This window comes from Phoca vitulina, unplaced genomic scaffold (genome assembly GCF_004348235.1).
Source record: "Phoca vitulina isolate PV1807 unplaced genomic scaffold, GSC_HSeal_1.0 scaffold13, whole genome shotgun sequence".
In the NCBI taxonomy this organism is placed as follows: domain Eukaryota; kingdom Metazoa; phylum Chordata; class Mammalia; order Carnivora; family Phocidae; genus Phoca; species Phoca vitulina.
Genome location: NW_022589716.1, coordinates 22,753,930 through 22,771,777, shown reverse-complemented (window position 1 = coordinate 22,771,777; position 17,848 = coordinate 22,753,930). Strand labels below are relative to the sequence as shown.

General features: G+C 50.4%; 2 protein-coding genes across 4 annotated transcripts in view; one reads left to right on the top strand and one right to left on the bottom strand.

Annotated features, from left to right (window-relative positions):
- The window catches only part of LRIG1 (leucine rich repeats and immunoglobulin like domains 1), a 110,653-nt gene extending 105,043 nt beyond the window's left edge, over nucleotides 1–5,610 (top strand). The window contains exons 14-19 of one of the 2 annotated variants that reach the window (XM_032411713.1): nucleotides 465–746; nucleotides 1,220–1,639; nucleotides 2,014–2,139; nucleotides 2,755–2,901; nucleotides 3,518–3,802; nucleotides 3,908–5,610. In XM_032411713.1, the coding sequence (XP_032267604.1) occupies nucleotides 465–746; nucleotides 1,220–1,639; nucleotides 2,014–2,139; nucleotides 2,755–2,901; nucleotides 3,518–3,802; nucleotides 3,908–4,167 (1,520 nt within the window). In that variant the 3' untranslated portion in view covers nucleotides 4,168–5,610. Of the gene's footprint in view, nucleotides 1–464; nucleotides 768–1,219; nucleotides 1,640–2,013; nucleotides 2,140–2,754; nucleotides 2,902–3,517; nucleotides 3,803–3,907 lie in introns of both variants that reach the window. The other variant, XM_032411712.1, reaches the window with a different exon arrangement.
- A 100-nt stretch (nucleotides 5,611–5,710) lies between these two features.
- SLC25A26 (solute carrier family 25 member 26) overlaps nucleotides 5,711–17,848 on the bottom strand; it is a 126,935-nt gene continuing 114,797 nt past the window's right edge. For both annotated transcript variants that reach the window (XM_032411714.1, XM_032411715.1), the window contains 3 exons: nucleotides 11,881–11,945; nucleotides 10,788–10,861; nucleotides 5,711–6,704 (listed from right to left, as the gene is read on the bottom strand). In XM_032411714.1, the coding sequence (XP_032267605.1) occupies nucleotides 6,587–6,704; nucleotides 10,788–10,861; nucleotides 11,881–11,945 (257 nt within the window). In that variant the 3' untranslated portion in view covers nucleotides 5,711–6,586. The remainder of the gene's footprint in view (nucleotides 6,705–10,787; nucleotides 10,862–11,880; nucleotides 11,946–17,848) is intronic.

Below are 17,848 nucleotides of genomic sequence, written 5' to 3'. Positions count from 1 at the left end.
GCTAGCCGGCTGCCTACAGCTGGCCAGTGCCCAGTGAGGGGGCCCCGAACCGCCTCTCCGCCACGGGTTCCGCAACAGGGAACTCTGCCCAGGGCGAGGGCACGTCCTCCTTCCCCCTCATTACGTCCTGTCCGAGCAGATCCCTTTGTCTCCCGTGCTGTTCTGGTGGTTAATGGAGGCAGGCAAGTGTCAGACCCCAGTATTTATGGGCTGTGCCCTTAGGGGAACTGCCTCATAAACGGTTTGCACGTGAGGGGGCGCTAGCCAGCCTCGGGGTGATGAGAGCGAGCCACGGGAGTGGGAGGCTGGCAGTTTGGGGGAGCCGACTGCTCTCTCAGACGCTGGCAAAGAGGGTGGGGAGGGGACAGCCACCCGCCGAGCGGGGGGCTCTTCACCAGAGGACTGTCCCGGCCTTTGCATCCAGCTCTTCCTTCCTGTGAGCCTGACACTGTTTGTATTTGCAGTGTTGCCGTCCTTCACCAAAATCCCCCACGACATTGCCATCCGGACCGGCACCACGGCCCGCCTCGAGTGTGCTGCCACTGGCCATCCTAACCCCCAGATCGCTTGGCAGAAGGACGGAGGCACGGACTTCCCTGCCGCCCGTGAGCGACGCATGCACGTCATGCCCGACGACGACGTGTTTTTCATCACAAACGTCAAGATCGAGGACATGGGGGTGTATAGCTGCACTGCCCAGAACTCGGCCGGCACCGTTTCCGCGAACGCCACCCTGACGGTCTTTGGTCCGAGCGCTCGCACACTGAGTATATTCCGCGCGTGTGCCGAGGGGGCAGGGGCACCACCGCTCCGGGTGGTGGGCTGTGACTGAGTGTGCCAGGCTGCTTCTCTGTTTAAAACTTTCCAGAAAATGTTAAAAAGCAGCTCGACAAGTGGTTTTGTTTTGTTTTGAAGTTAATTAAGGGAGTGTTTTTCATAGGGCTTTGGTATGGAACATTCTCAGACTGTCCTCGGGCTGGAGGGCTGTGTTCTGCTGAAGAAGAGACACACAAGCCGGGCACAGGACAGGTGGGGGAGAGAGGGGGCTTCTCTTTGGCTCAGTAGTTCTTCCTTCTGGTCGCAGCCACCCCCCAGAATGGTCGTGATTTAGTCATCGTATGAGGTCTTCTGGAAAGCCTCGCCACTCTGCTACAGGATCTGTCTGGAAGGCAGGGCAGGCCCCCAGAATAACCGTCCGGTCTCCTCTGACTTCTTGCAGAAACCCCATCCTTGGTGGCACCCCTAGAAGACCGTGTGGTGTCCATGGGAGAAACGGTGGCACTCCAGTGCAAAGCGACCGGGAACCCGACGCCCCGCATCACCTGGTTAAAGGGCGGCCGCCCTCTGAGCCTCACTGAGCGGCACCACTTCACGCCTGGCAACCAGTTGCTCATCGTCCAGAACGTGGTGGTGGAGGACGCGGGCCAGTACACATGCGAGATCTCCAACACCCTGGGCACGGAGCGCGCGCACAGCCAGTTGAGCATCCGGCCCGCCCCCGGCTGCAGGAAGGATGGCAGCACCGTGGGCATCTTCACTATCGCTGTGGTGTGCAGCATTGTCCTGACGTCCCTGGTCTGGGTGTGCATCATCTACCAGACCCGGAAGAAGAGCGAGGAGTACAGTGTCACCAACACAGGTCAGCCTCTGCTGGCTGAGCTCAGCCCCCCAGGGCAGGAGGGAAGCACGGTGCTGTGTGGGGAGGAGGCAGGGCGCGGGGCTGCGCTGGCCACTCATTGCTGCAGTGACCGCCCATATTGTGCTTCTGCTGGTTCTGGCTCCCTCGCCATCCCCGCTCGCTCTCTCATGGGCTCAGAGCTCCAGCTGCTGTATTTTTTACACCCAAGTGGAAAGTGCGGCTAAGCCGGGCCCTCCAGACCATCTCTGCACAGCCTGGGCGGCTGCTGTCGGCAAAGCCTCATGTCCGGGCCAGATAGGGAGCCCGTGTTTTCATGGCTAATCCCCACGAAGGATGGGGGACGCCTGGTATCTGACTGTCCTCTCTCCTTGCAGATGAAACCATTGTGCCACCGGATGTTCCAAGCTACCTCTCATCTCAGGGGACTCTTTCTGACCGGCAGGAAACTGTGATCAGGACAGAGGGTGGCCCTCAGGCCAATGGACACATCGAGATCAACGGTAAGGCCTCAAAGCCTGCTGTGACCCTGTCCTCACGAGCCTCTGCCCCTCCCCAGGGCAGGTGCACGGCCTTAATGCTGAGCGCATCTGACCTCGAAGGCTGGCGGACTCAAGCCTTCTGTTGGGGTTTTTTGTTTTTTGTTTTTTTTTTGGGGGGGGGGGGCTCTATCCTATGCATGTTCTGCAAGGTTTTAAAAATCCAACCCCCAGGAAGTTGCTATATTGGTCTCAGCATCTCCTGGTCAGGATAAGGTAGGACTGAAGAAGCTGCAAAGGCCATTACAGACCCTGAAACCAATCCATTTGTTGAGTAGGGGATGGGCCCAGGTCTGCTCTGTGGTCCAATCTCTGCTACTAGAAAGCTCTCCCAGGGTGAGCTACCTCTAGGGAAGACCGAGTGCTTACAGGGGGCAAGTCCGTCCTCACACGGACTGCTCACCGGCTTGGCCCTGGACACTGAAAGGCCCGCCTGTGGGGCAGCTTGTTACAAATGCTTCTTGCTGGTCAGCAGGCACCTACCACTGTAAAGAACAGTGTAAAAGGGACGGTTCTAGTAAGCGCCGCTTGTTCTCATCAAGCTCACCCTAACAAGCTAAGCCCATCATTTTACTGCAGGTGTTTGTCCACCGGACACCAGCCTCTTCTCAGAAGTGGACGCTCATGGCTCTACGTGCAGGCAGCCCAAGCTCTGCGTCGGCTGCAACAGGGAGCCCTGGAACGTGATGGAGAAAGCCCGGCGGAGGCCTGGGCCGCAGAAGATGGGTAAGAGATGCTCTTCCAAAGTCTTCCATTCTTGAAATCAAAATTCAGACAGACCTGTTCATTAAATAAAAGTGAGAGATGCATTATGGGTCTATGAGGATCTCAGAATTTGGTATTCGGTGTAGAAACAGGACACTGTGGCCTGGCTCTCGTAATTCTGAAGTAGCAGGTCGCACATAAATCTGTGGTGTGGTGAGCCTGGGCTTGAACTTTCCAGATTTATAAGCACTTCAGGTTGGGCCTTGCACTTTACTTAAAGTACCTTTTCACCAGGCCTATTTTTGAGGCTATATTTCTAATTATTCGGAAGATTCCTGACAACATGGTATGTCATGCAGTGGGATTTTTTTTTTTCTGTGATCAAAACAGTAGGATCATCTTCTCTCATGAAGCAATTCATCTGAACCGTTGAAACATGGAGTGCCCATTCTTCCTTAATGGCTTGGTATTTGCCCAGTCCTCCTTCTGTGACCACACCTGGGGGAGAGGGGAGGTTTGAAAGAGTTGGTCTAAGCAGGGCTCAAGCCTCTTAGCCGGGGACTGCAGCTCCCTGTTCTGGGCGGGGATGCAGACCTCGGCGGCCGTGGCTCTAATCCGTCTCGGCTCGGTCTCGCAGAGCATGGTGGCCCGGGGGCGTGTGGTGACTGCAACACGGACACGGACGGTTACTGCAAGGAACAAGCTGTCTATCCTCCGCCTGTGCCCAGAGACAATACACAGCCAGGGACACTAAGCAGCCAGGAGCCCAGTCAGACAGACCGAGAACATTCTCTGCCTCCTCTGACCACTGGGACTGCTGACGGGTCCCGCACCGACTGCAGGGGGTCCCTCTACCCCAGTAACCACGACAGAATGCTGACAGCCTTGAAGAAAAAGCCACTGGCACCTGCAGATGGGAAAGGTAGGCAGACGTTCCCGGTCTCCCAGGGCGGCACCGGCGGGGGGGGGGGGGGGGCAGGTAAGCAGCCAGCCTGCGGGCTCTGATGCGCCCTCTCCCTTCGCACAGGGGCCTCTTCGTGGACTTTAGCAAGGTTGTGTGAGCCAGACTCCATAGACCTCCAGCCTCCCTCGACATTAACTCCAAGCAGTCCTGAGCTCACCGAAGCCGCCACGGGCTTTCCTGAGGGCCCCAGTGAAGGCCAGCACTTGCTTCTTTCCAACGGACACCTCCCCCAGGCGTGTGACTCCAGCCCCGAGTCCCCAGCGCTGACAGGACAGCCCCCCGGGAAGCGGGGCGTGCCCCTGCTCTTCGCACCGAAAATCTAGGCTTCGTCTACCTCAGCTCTTGTGCCCGTCTCTACAGGAAAGAGAGGTAGGAGAGGCTGTAAGGAAGCTTGAGTTCAAGCGTCACTGACGTGTACAGAGTTTTTAAACTCCCATGTGGAGTGTCCGTGGTTTAAAGGACTTGCAGCTGAAGTGCAGAACTGCAAGAGGCTATTGTGTACAAAAGCAGAAAAGTATCTGATACCCTTGTACATAAGAGTTTTCAGAGATTTCCTATATATTATATATCTTTTGCAGAGGCTATTTTAATCTTTAGTGCATGGTTAACAGAAAAAAAGTACAGTTTTGACAATATTATTTTTCATATCAGGTTGCTGTTTAATTTTGGAAGCGGGGTGGGGAAGAGTTCTGGTGCCTTAATGCATGGATGGAATTTGTAGAGGCTAAAAACCACATTTGCTCCCAGGAGTTTCTGGAGGGCAGGGAGGCGGGGCAGGCCTGGGGTTTGCCTTGCACTTCCCAGGACAACACCCTGGGATGCGGCCCACTCCGGGCCTTCATGTGCATTGGAATCCACTTCCCGTCTGTAACGCTCCAGCAGCTCGCCTCCCCGCAGCGTCCCGAGATGCCCGAGTCGCCCCGTACCTCTGCCCTACAGGACTTGCTCTTGTACGTTTAAGTTCCTTGCCGAGCAGAAGGGGGCTTGTTGATCCACTGCAAGCCTTTGTTCCAAACAGTGAAGCACTGCCTTCCTTCCTTCTCTGAGAAAAGCAAACATGGTGGTCATCAGTATCACTCGATTGTCCTTTGAGGCTTATTTTACTAAGGTAGAGGCTGCTGGTGTTGGTACCTGTGGATTTTTCAATAGTGATGTTTTAGTTCTGCCTATATAATTAATTCACGTGACATTGATCGGGGGGGAGAAAAAGGGTCGAGTCCTTACTTTTCAGGGCTAGCTTCTCTCTACTGAGGATCCGGAGCACGTCTGTCCACGTCCTTCCCTCACACAGACGACAGACCCGGGCTGGGACCGTAACGAGTCGAAGCCCCCGACCTGGGTATATTTGCACTTTCGAGACCTGTAGCTAACCATCTTGTGAGTGCCAATGTGTATTTCAGGAAAAATTACATTGAAACAAGGTCCTTAAAAAATCTCAGAAAGCAAGTAAGTTCCTTTAGCCAAAAAGCTGAAGGTAGAGACTGACAAAATAGTTGTTAAAATAATTTTCCTGTCCGGGGTCATCACTGTTCTAAAAGGTAAGCACATTTAGAATTGTGTTCTCAACAGTCAACTGATTGTTACTTCCACAAAATATGTGAATTTGCTGCTTCTGAGAGGCAATGTGAAAGAGGAAGTATTATTACTTTTATGTACAAAGTTATTTATTTATAGAAATTTTGGTACAATGTACATTGAAAAACATGTAAAATATTGAAGTGTCTAACAGCGTTGAAGTGTCTTTAATAAAGGTTCATTTATAAATGTTGATGGTGTGCCTGGGGGCATTCTTCTACCCACCGTTTCACCCCCTTCCCGAAACTCCCTTACAAATGCAGTTATTCTGCCTTTAATGATCTATGTTTTCCCAAAAAGAGGAAAATTTCTTCTCGGCAAAGCAGAATCATACACTTCTTTGCTCCGGGGAAGATACACTACCCCTAGATTCCTAAGATTTCTCTCTGAATTCTTCTAACAAACACCTGGAGCTTATTAGTCAAGCTCTGAAATGGTGACCTCCCCATTTTATCCCGGCTCATTTCCAGGACTGTGCAGCATACCTTCCCGACTAGGCACGAAGACACCGTGCTTGGTCTCCCGGCCGGCCCAGGCCCCTCCTTTGGGTCCCACGTGGAGAAGCGTGGAGTGGGGCTCAGGCCCCCCAGTGGGGCCCACCATGCCCTCCTGCCCCGGAGCCAGCCAGGCCCCCCTAGGCCCTGGGCTGCAGCTGCTTGCTTTCTCGCATACACCACGTGGGCTGCTGGATGCTTCTCTCCAAAATACTACAATCGTGTTTTTAGGGGAAATCTGAGGGAAATTAAGAGTAGCAGCCTGGCTGCCCAGAAGACGGCCCTAAGCACCACCACAGGGAGACACCCAGCCACGGGCCCCACCTTCCCTCGGAGTCTCCTTCCTTCCTGCTCCCGGTCCAGCCTCCCCATCGGAATTAGAAGCGTCTCTGCCTTCCGCGGTCGGGAAATGCGAGATCAGGTGCAGATCAAATGAAGGCTCTGAGCAGCCTGGACTCAGCATCACCTCACGGCTTTATTCAGGGGCCCGAGAAAGGGTTGGGAGTACCGCTGTGGCCAGGGTTCCACGTGAGTGTGCCAGCCATCCGACAGCAGGGAAGACACTGTTCTCAAGGTCCCCATCTTCACACACGAGGCCGGTGTGGGGGACCGTGCGGCTGCTCCCCCTGGCGCCCCCTTTCTTGAGAGCCATGCCTGGGGCACCGTCCCCGATTCAAGGGCGCTCTCTGCCAAGTTCCAAGAGCAAGCTGCGGGTTTGCTCATAAGCACCAAGAAAGATGAAACCTCCCAGACTGATGGCTGCCATTCGAGGGAAGACACCTGCAAATAATCTAGGGAGGGAAAAAAACAGGAGGAAAGATTTCTTTTAAATTGGTGTGTGTAAAAAAGGTTAAATTCCAACACCCACAGCTTGCTCAACTCAGCACACCATGCTCATTAAACCCCACACAGCACTTAGAGCGTGTGCATTTTTCTCCCAGAATGGCACTAAATTACATTCCCAAGTAGACTTGTTGAAGTTTGGGCCCAGCTGTTTGTTGGCTAACGTGGCTAAATACCAAACAGCTTACTTGTGAGCCTCACAATTAAGTCCAGTAATTAGTCAAGAAAGACTAACTCTGTCCCCTCAACAATTCTGTTGAAAACTTCCAGGCCGGTTTTGTCTTTGGGAGATGAGGACTCTGGTAAAGGAGTCCAAAGCCTGAATCCTGGGTCGCGCCATGGCCCACCCTGGGAAGGGAAGGTGGGCTCTGAGTGGTGGAGAGTTCTCGGCTGCATTTTGTCCTTAGAGGCCCACAAATGTGATGCCAGAACAGGAAAGTGAATCTCCATGCATTCCCTATTTGTCTTCTCCTCTGAGGAAGGACCAGAAAGGCCAACGGTCTGGGGACAGCACCTCCTCGAAGGTTCAGTCCCCACACACCACACAAGGCCAGTCAGAGGAGCAACTTTGGAAGAAACAAAGGCAAAGTAAAAGAACAACGTTACTGGGGATGCAAACTGGGAGGTTCCCTCTTTAAAAACCATCCTGTGGCTGCGCACAGGTATGTGTTCAGAGCCGTTCCTCACGGCACTGCAGGTACCAGAGCACCTGCGGAGAGCCCCCCTCTGGGGCAGCCCACAGGAACCGAGACCTATTCTGCACAGTGGGTTCTGACAAAAGTCCCAAAGCTGTACGTGTGATCACAGCAAGGATGTGAGCAGGTATTCCAAGGCCTCAACTTTCTCTGGAGGGCACAACGACAACAGTCCCTACCTGTCTTTCTAGAATAAGTGAGCCTTTTTACCAAGAGTATTACTGTTGTAAAGCAGTAAAAATCAGAACTAGCGGGCCTAGTAGTGAGGACGCTTTGGATCAGGTCTAGGGAAAAAAAGTGAAAATGGTCATATTATGTGAAAAAGACATAACCTCTAAGAGGAAAAACATCCACAATAAACTAAATAGGGATGAGCCAAGGAAGTGGACAGATGAGACCACCCCCCCCACCCACCAGTTTCTGCATGCCTGCCAGGACAGGTCATCTGGCCTCCCCTCTGAGTATCACACTCAGCACTTGTGAGGAAAACGGACTTAGCCTTAGGCGGCCCTTCAGTTAGGGAAGTAAGGATTTAAATCATTAAGTAAAATACTACAGATAAGATGAGAACCTCTTGTTCTTGTCTAGAAGTAACCATGAAAACTATACGAGGAAAAAGCTGTTCAGCTCAGCATCATGCAGTTTTTGCATGAGGTGGTTGGTGAGGACAGAAACTCACCAAGGCCCCTGGGACCTTCTGGCCTGAAACACAGATGCCTCCTCTTGGCCCTCCCTGCACAAGGAAGGGTGCTGGGAGGAAGGTCAGCAGAAGACCACCTCTGCCACGAAAGCCTCCCTCCCTCACAAGCTGACTTATTTCTGAAACCCGTGTCTTGGTTCAGCTTTTGCTGCTAATGAACTCAGCTGCTCCTGGCAAGAGACAGATGGAAGCGGTTTCTGGTTTCACTAGATGACAATTGAATCTATTAACATAATTATAGCCTTAAAGCAGAGTCATTTGTACAGTGGGCGCCCCAACGAACGAGGAGGCAAAGACTCGAGTAGAGTGGGGCTGTGTTCTCGGGACCACGGATCACATGAGGGAACAAACGAACGTAGTGCACAGGGCATGGCAGGGGTACGTGCGGGGTGGCCGCGATCATTCCATGAAGGGCACAGTCAAGAAACACAAAAGCCAGTTAAGGAACAGGACAAGGAGGAAGGCGCAATGCAGGACAAACAGGCTTCCCCATCTGCTTTCTGGCTGTTGGACTGACTGACTGGGTGGTATTTTTATTTGGGAGAAACCAGTTGGCCTGAGAACATATATTCCAAGTAGGTGCCAGAACATGGTCTTCCGCTGTGAGAACCAACATGGAGACCACAGCGTCCCCACTTGTTCCCGAGAGGCCAGCGCCCTTCCCTGCAGGGTGGGGAAGCTGCACCTGCGAGGCCACGGGAACACTCAGAAACATGCAAGGCTGCTTCGAGGTGGCGGAAGGCCAGCGGGGGCTGTGTGGGAACCAGACAGAGGAGGCAGGCTGGGACACCCAGAAACGGTTTTACAACAGCGGCCCACATCAGCACGGAGTTTTGTTTTGTTTTGTTTGCCTTGAGTTACAATTCTGTTGTCAAATTATTTGGTGCCTTTTATCCTATTAGTAGGAAGCTAGTAAAAACTAGCATTTCTTAAATGACCAGCATGGCTGCTTGGATTACCCTGCTAAGGACCACACTGTGTATACTCATGAGAGCCCCAGACTCGAGACGATAAGCAGAATTCCCAATTACCTTTTCAGGGCTGGTGTGGGGACAGAGGAGCCCTGGGCATGTTTACGGAGCCCGTCCTCTGCCTCTAATTCTGGCGCTGCCCAGTTACGTAACCCCGAGCACACAGCACAGCTGGGATAGGGAGGGTCTGGGTTCCATCATCTCCTCACGGGAATTCCTTCTCCACAAGCTCCCGGGGGCCAGGGTTCTGCCCATCCTGCCGTACCCACATCTGGCCACTGTCTCAAGAAAGGCCAATGCACTGCAGCCCCATACCGACCCCACAGAGCTAAGTCAGGAGCAGAGGTCTGACCGGGAGTTGCCATAAAACCTAATTTATGAGCCAGAGTGAAACAAAGAGGGCCGTGAAATTCAGCATTTTGACTTTATGATCTAAAAAAGCTGCACGCAACATCTCTGTGTGGCCCCAAACTACCTAAAACACCGAGAATCTTCTACCTGCTACTTAGAAGTGGCTTTAGGGCCTCTTTCTTCTCTCACACCATTTCACTGATCAATGTGAAATTCGTGTCAAAATCAGTGTGTCTAAGGTACGAGCAACCCGATTCGTACTAATGCTGTGTTGGCCGTAAGGAGGCAACGGCGGCACATGCGCCCCCGCTCTGCCGCCCCCCTGCTCACGCTTAAGCACCCCTTCCTGTTACACCCGCTTCTTGTCTCAAATCCTTCAGGCTATCATCAACTGCCATCAGTCCATCAGAGCTGGCCCATTCAACACCACCACCCAACACAACCTACTTTTCAAACTACCGGCTGGATATTCTGAAGAGAGGATGGGGCCATTCTCCTGCAAAAACCTCACCTGCGTCCTAACCAATACGCCTCATGTTCCCAACTACCAACTGGCCGAAAGAAAGACCTGTCAAATGCACACGACCCTACAATCGAATCATCCCCACAGCACTGGGAAGAGGACGTGGCACTGGCCGGATGCTGTCCCCAGCAGCCACACCCCGCCACGACGCTGCCGCCTGGCCCTCCAGGAGGCAGCCGCGGCTCTGCTCTCAGGAGAATCCCTGGTAGGTCATTCCAAAGAGCACACTGTCGTGTCACGTCCCCGTACAGACCCCAGCACGGCGAAGGCACAGATGGTAAAAGCAATGTGAAAGCACATTTGGCAAAGGAAGCGTTTTAGGACACAGTGCTCGAAGTCTGGACACTGAGCACAGCACGAAGCGGGTTTCAAGCGAGGTGCGGTGGAAGTAACTTACTGATCACAGTGTCTCCCCAGTGACCAGTGCTTTCTTCTAAATGCCACCCTCGCTCGCCTGCATTCCTGCATTCCGTAACTGCAATCCTGTTTGCTCAGAGCTGCAACCTGGAACCAGGGGTGGGGCGGGGGGGGGGGGGGGGGGAGCAGGCACATGGATGTCCTCCAACATCCAGACAGACAAGACTGGCGATCACGTGGCTAGACATTGCGTCAACTAGACTGTGCACTAGCATCTCACACAGGCAACGTCAAATATGTTTTGTGCAAATGTAAATAAAGAGACCCAACCAGGACAATCAGAAGAAAGGAAAGGGGTTCATCCTGTTCAGGCTAAAGGAAGAAGAGCCCGTGAAGAGGCGGAAAGGCGGTTTCACCTTCCTTGTTATGCTTACCCTGACAGCCCCTGTGTCCGCCAGACCCCGTGCAGCGCGGACAGCACATTCCCACTAGCGGTGCTGGAACCAGCCTGTGCAACAGGACAACAGACAAAGCCATTATCTTATGAAATTCCCCAACTGATCCTCAGATGCACGGCTCCCAACCACCCTCTTCTAGGACAGTCTGAAACAGGGTGGGGAGCTTCTCGGGCATCAGGACCCCTGGATCACACAAGACCTGAAGCCCTTCCATTCCCACCCACAGGTAAGCCCTGACAGGAAGCTGCTTTCCTAGGTTCTCGCATCATCAAACTGGATGCAGAGCTCACCTAGGTAATTCGCCAACTGCTGTTTAATGGGAGAAAGACCGAAAGCAATAGTAACTGCTCGGAGAAGAATGGGGAATAATCAGTCTATACAGTCCAATTGTGAACTTACCTGAGTAGCTAATAAACACATTTAATAAAGAGTACGATGTTCCATTCAAAACAGGACCAATTCTCTCGGGTTTGGCCTTGTCCACCTACATAACAGAATCCCACGCTCACTGTTCCACTTTTCCCTAAGGGTAGGACCTTTTCTTTTCCACGGTTGTGCCCCAGATATGTTATGCGCAGGGCATGCCATGAAATCTTGGTCTAGCTTTTTTTGTAACAATTTTTCTTTTTAATGAAAAATGTCCTTAATTTTGACAACTGTCCTGATTCATCCAGTTAAGGCCAAACTCGGTCTGAGTTCAGAGCCTCTAGCTTACCTGCCGCACAGCAGGAAGCAAGCCAGTCAACTCTCAGCCTCCTGTCTGCCGCCCATGAGAACAGAGCTACCCGGAAGGCGGCATTACGGCCGAGGCCCCCCAGCGGCCCCGCCTGCTTACACGACGCCGGCGAGGATGCCTTCGGGAAGGTAAGGTGCTGCACGCCCTGCTCCCCGTGATGGCGGCAGTGTCTGCGGACTCGGCCGCGGCCGTGCGAGGCACCGTGCGGCAGGCCGCTCAGGCCGCCACAACAGTCAGGGTCACGCTGCTTTGCTTCCCTTGATATACAGACGAGCCCCAGGGCTACCACGTACAAGCGTCTGCTGCGTCTACATGACGTTGTTTGATGCTTACCTTTGCCAACATGATTCTTGTTTTTGCCACATCCAGAGGCGTGGTGACTGCAGCTGCAAATCCACCTGCGCATATAAAAGTCCCCAACACATAAAGGAGGTGCTGCTCACCGTAGTACACAGTCTGCTACAACTTTCATGTTCTCATCCCTCCTAACTCTACCGAGATCACTCCCTTATCGTTATGTCCCTGGACTGATTCAAGAGGAGCCACACGTGCAAAATCCGCATGCTCCGTGGCTTTTGTAGTGATGGTGAGGCGCACATGAGAGATGACAAGATAATGCTTTATACACTCAAGTGGGGGGGGGGGAAACAAGGCCCCATAATTCATCTTGCTCTTTTGTGGAGAACAACCCTGTGTGTGTACGTGGTTGTGGCCTATGTTCAGACACCCACTGTCAGTATGAGAGGCTCGCTGCTCCTGGTGCTTCTCAGAGGCCCATGCCTTCCACGGACCACTGTTCTTTACTCTGACTCCAAAATGCTTCTACTTTTTCTGGTCTGAGACAAAATGGGCAAACAGAAATGTGCACAGTGCTGTAGGGACTTTCGGTATTAATGGCTACATTCTTTGAGTTAAAAGGATAAAGCTTTCTGTATTTGCAGGCTTCAAGTAACAGGCCAGGCCAAATAACTACATTTCTAGGCCGCCCTCTGCATCCTGATTCAACAGGCAATCTTCCCACAGCTTCCTTCCCACCTTCTCTTCCACGGAATACCATGACTGCCAAACTGATATTTAAAAAATCCACACATTGGGGCGCCTGGGTGGCTCAGTCAGTTAAGCGTCTGCCTTCGGCTCAGGTCATGATCCCAGGGTTCTGGGATCGAGCCCCACATCGGGTCTCCCTGCTCAGCAGAGAGCCTGCTTCTCCCTCTCCCTCTGCCTACTTGTGCTGTCAAATTAAAAAAAAAAAAAAAAGAAATCTAAAAAATCCACACATTTTAATATCCATACCTACAGACAGGGGAATTGGAGGATTTTTTTTTTTTTTTTTTTTTACAGAAACCGCAGTGGTGTCAGTATTTTATTTAGTGTGATACAAAGAAGTTTTTTAAACCCCAAGAGGCCCTAAGGAGATAGAAATAATAAACCCAGAAGGGCTTTCTCAAGACTCGGCTTCCATGAGCTAGGCTGCACAGTTTCATAGGGGCTGAACACAACACATGTACGAAGGATGCTCCAGAAATAGCACGTCTCCCTCTGAAGTTCATGGTATGTGAAGGTCATCTGATCTCCGCCATCTTTCTAAACATGTTGCTGAAATCTTCACACCGAACTTGGTTTGAAAGATGTACCCATTTATGCTTTTATGTCCCATTTTTGGGTTACTCACAAAGGACACACCCCTTAGGGCTACAGATGATCAATTACATGAATATTAGAGTCCCCTTTCGTTTTAGCCACTTTTGTGCTACGAACATGTGAAACATTTTCCTCCAGATTGAAAAGCTGCCTGAAATTCAGGTACTTACTCAACTTCAGGCAATGAACCTGTACTATCCCAAACTCCCCACCCCAAATCTGATAGTATTCGGCTTTGTGTCCCTCACTGGCTGCAACGGTTCACCGGGCCCAGCCTGGAAGAACTCTGAAAGAGTCCGAAAGACCAAGCCTTTAATCCTGTACTTAAATACCGTACTTATTCTCTAGATGAAGTACCCTAGGAGACAAGTACTTCTGTAACTGCTACCCCATGCTACCAGTGGGGAAACTGAGGCTCAGTGAGGTTACAGAACTCACAGAAGGTTTTAGTGCAGAGCTGAGACGTGAGCTTTCCTGACTCCAGAACGTGAGCTCATGGCCACGGAGGGTGCTAGGAGCCAGCTGTAAAAAGCAGGTAAGAGTATGACACCGGCACTAAATGAGTCTTGTGCCAAGTATCTAGGGTAGTGCCTGGCTCTTCCTTGCAAGCGCACAGATAATGTGTGATTTTCCTTCATGGCTCTAGCCCAGTGCACACAGCAGGCATTCAAAAAGGCTTGCCAGGTGCCTGGGACAGGTGTCTGTCGTTTTACAGACCCGAGGTTTCAACTCGTCCTCTAGAAGAGCAGAGGAAGGGGAAGCTTGGAGTGAACATTTGGGCCCACTCCGTACCTGGTGCGGTGGGACTGTGCTGGGTACCGTCAGTACGTATCATAGCTTGTGCGTGTGGGGATTATGGTTCCGTTTACAGACAACTTGCTCAGGGTCACACAGTATGGAGCTGGGACTCAAAGTTACATGCATTTTAGCTCTAAAAGTAGTGCTCATTGACCACATGATGACTGGTATGTGATAAGACATTAAAATGTGTCTGACTGTTAAAACTCAGAAGTGCATACACCATTATCCTATCTGAAAATGTTCACAAACTGGGGCGCCTGGGTGGCTCAGTCGGTTAAGCTTCTACCTTGGGCTCAGGTCATGATCTCAGAGTCCTGGGATCGAGCGGGGAGCCTACTTCTGCCTCTCCCTCTGCCCCTTCCCCACCACCACCACTTCTCTGTCTCAAATAAATAAAAATCTTAAAAAAAAAAAAGAAAGAAAGAAAGAAAAGAAAATGCTCGCAAACCTTCCTAAACCAATTTCAAAGACTTAGAAGTTGGCAAAGACATCACCTGTCCCTTGTCTGCCTACTCAGGCTTTCCTCACTTACCTACACTTTTGAAAAGTATGTGTCTTCTCGTAAACGTGGGTACTGCGCATGCAACGTGTCTTGGTCATTAGCAAAAGCGCACCTCCCCCTTACTGTGGCTGCCTGCCACTATGCTCTTAGAGACTGCTGTTTCATACGCGTAATATGAAGAAAACTCAAAGACAAAAACAAAGACGCTTAAATAGGCCCTAATTTTACTATGATGGTAGCTGCATTTTATAAAGGTTATCAATAAATCAATCTTAATGTCTTCAAATATCAAGGACTGCTTTAATACACAGCCCTCACAATGTTTTCTATGAGGCTGCCAAGAAGGGCCTGTGAAGATCACGTATAGAATAACGGGTTACAGTGGGGAGGGGGGCCGGGGACCTGTGCTTTTGGTTAAAATGCAGTGCTTTTCTGCATTTTACTTAAGGGAACTGTAAACTGCTGGTAATAAATACGAGGAACATGCTAACATATTAGACAGGAAATAATTATTCAGTGCAGCAAGTGTAGGCTGCCTGCATGCTCACCTCACACATGAAACAATTTTCTACGGGCTCCACAGACTGAGGCTCTCCGAGAATGTTCAACTAACTACTTTCAGAGACCAGGTTCAAGGGAAACTGGGTGTTTACAATGAAATGACATCTCATGGGTCCTTAGGGAACAAATGCAGGTTCTTTACCACCCCAAAGGGGCCCCCTTCCTCCAACAAGTCTGGAGCGGTCCCAGTCCCGTCCCAGCAGTGGCTATGCGGGTGGCGGGGCCAGCAGTGGGCAGGGCCGCCATGTGTCGTCCCCCCCCCCGACCCCCCACCATCTCTGGAGGCACCGTGGAGCAAGAGGAGCGTCTTCACGCGCCTCCCGTGCATCATCTCCCAACGAGCGCACAGACACACAAGGCCTCAATAACAACAAACGGGGGTATGTGTGTGTTTCAAGGCTGTACCAGGCCTTCTCAATTTGTTACCCAGTTAATTCCTTCACCCTATTCTGGAATTTCTTTTTTCTTTCCTTTTTTTTTTTTTTAAGACTTAATTTTTGAGTGTGAGAGAGCATGCGAGCAAGCATGTGCACGAGCGGGGGGTGGGGCAGAGGGAGAGAATCTTTAAGCAGACTCCCCGCTGAGCACGGAGCCCGATGAGGGGCTCCATGTGGGGCTCGATCTCATGACTCATGAGATCATGACCTGAGTCGCAACCAAGAGTCGGACGCTTAACAGACCAAGTCATCCAGGCGCCCCATATTCTGGAATTTCAAGCCATGGGAATAACTCTTTCTCAGTCCCTCCCACTCTGTCTTTCAGTCCTGCTCCTTCTCTCTTAGAAAATCTAAGTAGATGTTAATTACGAGAAACTGACCAAAGAACACCAGAATATTCTGCACATATCACTATAGTAGCAAATGTCATAATTACTTAGGTTGAATTATGGTTTTATGTTTAAAAATTAACTTGCAGTGACGAAGTTGGCAAAGTTGTTTTTTTCTTTTTTTCCCCCTTGTTTAACCCCTGACCAGAACCCAAGGGAATTTCTGAGCATGACAAGCCATCAACACCTCCAATCTCAGGGGACATTTTTGGATATTTGTGCCAAGTAGTTTATAAAACAAGCATGGGCACAGAAGAGTGCCAAAGATAGCACAGAGGATGGTTCATCCATGATGATTTAACCATTTTAAAACCAGAAAAGTGCACAAGGATGAACAATCTGATTTCTGATATGTGGGCAAGTCTTACCACTGCCTTTGTGGCCAAGTGAGGCTGGAGAGTCCGGGCATGTGGGGGGGGGGGGGGGGGGGGGCACGACGGGCCGGGGGGGGGCAGCGGGGGACAGCAAGTCAGGAGGAATGGCTATGTGGAAAGCCCAGCAGCACCACAGATTCCCACCGGCTATCACTCTTTCACAAGTTGGAATATTTTTCAATGATGTTTTAAAGGTTTTAAAATAGTTTTAAATAAATAAAAGTTTTAAATGGTTTTCAAATAGTAACTGAGCAGTGGATGGCTGATGGAAAGTTTCTCCTCCCCCGCTTCTAATCTAAGTGCTTATTACAAAGCATTATTCGGAAAAAGACACTGTAGCCAATGCACATTTCCTTCATAGAAACAGTGCTTGTAAGCAAATCTTTGAATCAGCTACTCTTCAGCCACAGGACCAGAGAATGAACACTTCTTGCTTCATCCCATGGAAGTTTTATGGTATTGGTGAATTCAGAAAGTGCCCTTCCTTATCCAGGGTGACTAAATTTCCATAATGCTCACTTTGTCCCCTGGAGGGAGTTAAAAAAAAAGCACACATTTCTCTTAAGGACTGGGGGAGTAAAGACTCTTGACCTCTGAAAAGTGATTCAAGACCACCTACTCATTTAACACAGCTAATGACTATGTGTCAGGTGGAAATAATTACCCGTCATAATCAATCTGAGCCTGCTTCGTGTCTAGAGGCAAGATTCTTATTTTTGATTATCAATTCTACAAGTTGAATGGATCCAATTATTAATAAAGAATCCTATAATACATGTTTTCTGTTTTCCTAATCACCACAACAAAAAACCCAATCCAACAACCATGAAACAAACTGGAAAAGAATTATTTTCTACTAAAGCTGACATCCCAAAACTACCTATTTACTGGCTACACATCAAAATTAGCAGTTTACAGTTTCTGGCAAATTTCCATTTCAATTTATTTCTACCGTAATTTTAACTTACCTTTATTTGCAACAGTAAAATGCACTTCTCTCTTTGCTAAAACTTATTTAATTTTTTAAAGCACCTGAGTTCTTATGACAACCTCACTGGAAAATGCACACAGTTTGGTGATGGATGACACAGTACTACATACTGTCACTTCACTTTTGGTTTAATGGTTAGAAAATGCCCAGATGCTTCGATCTCCGTATTTTCTCCCCAGACGCGTTTAGCCTTCCGTAAGTTTGCCGAGCAGCCTCGGCTCTCCCGACAGCAGTTAATCTGTGGCACTGTCAAACGTGTCACACGAACCGTGAATCATTGCCTTCTGCAGAAATCACTGAAAGCCCCAAAGCCCTGCTCAAGGCAGACAGCTGCACAGTGAGCCCCGCACCCATGGCAAGTCTCTTCCCACAGAGGACTTTATAAATCATCTTTAAGATAATCCAAGGGCCTGAGTGAAGGCTTTAATAAAGATAAAAAGAAAAAGAAAAATTTGTCAAAAACAAATTGCTTGTCTTTCAAGCAGACACCTTTTAAGCATTTTTTTTTCCCCCTAAGACACTCTCTTTTCTCAACTAGTGGAACTCTCTTCATCTAAACAATCTGGAATTTCTAAAGAATGTTGTTTTTGCATAGTTAATATTTT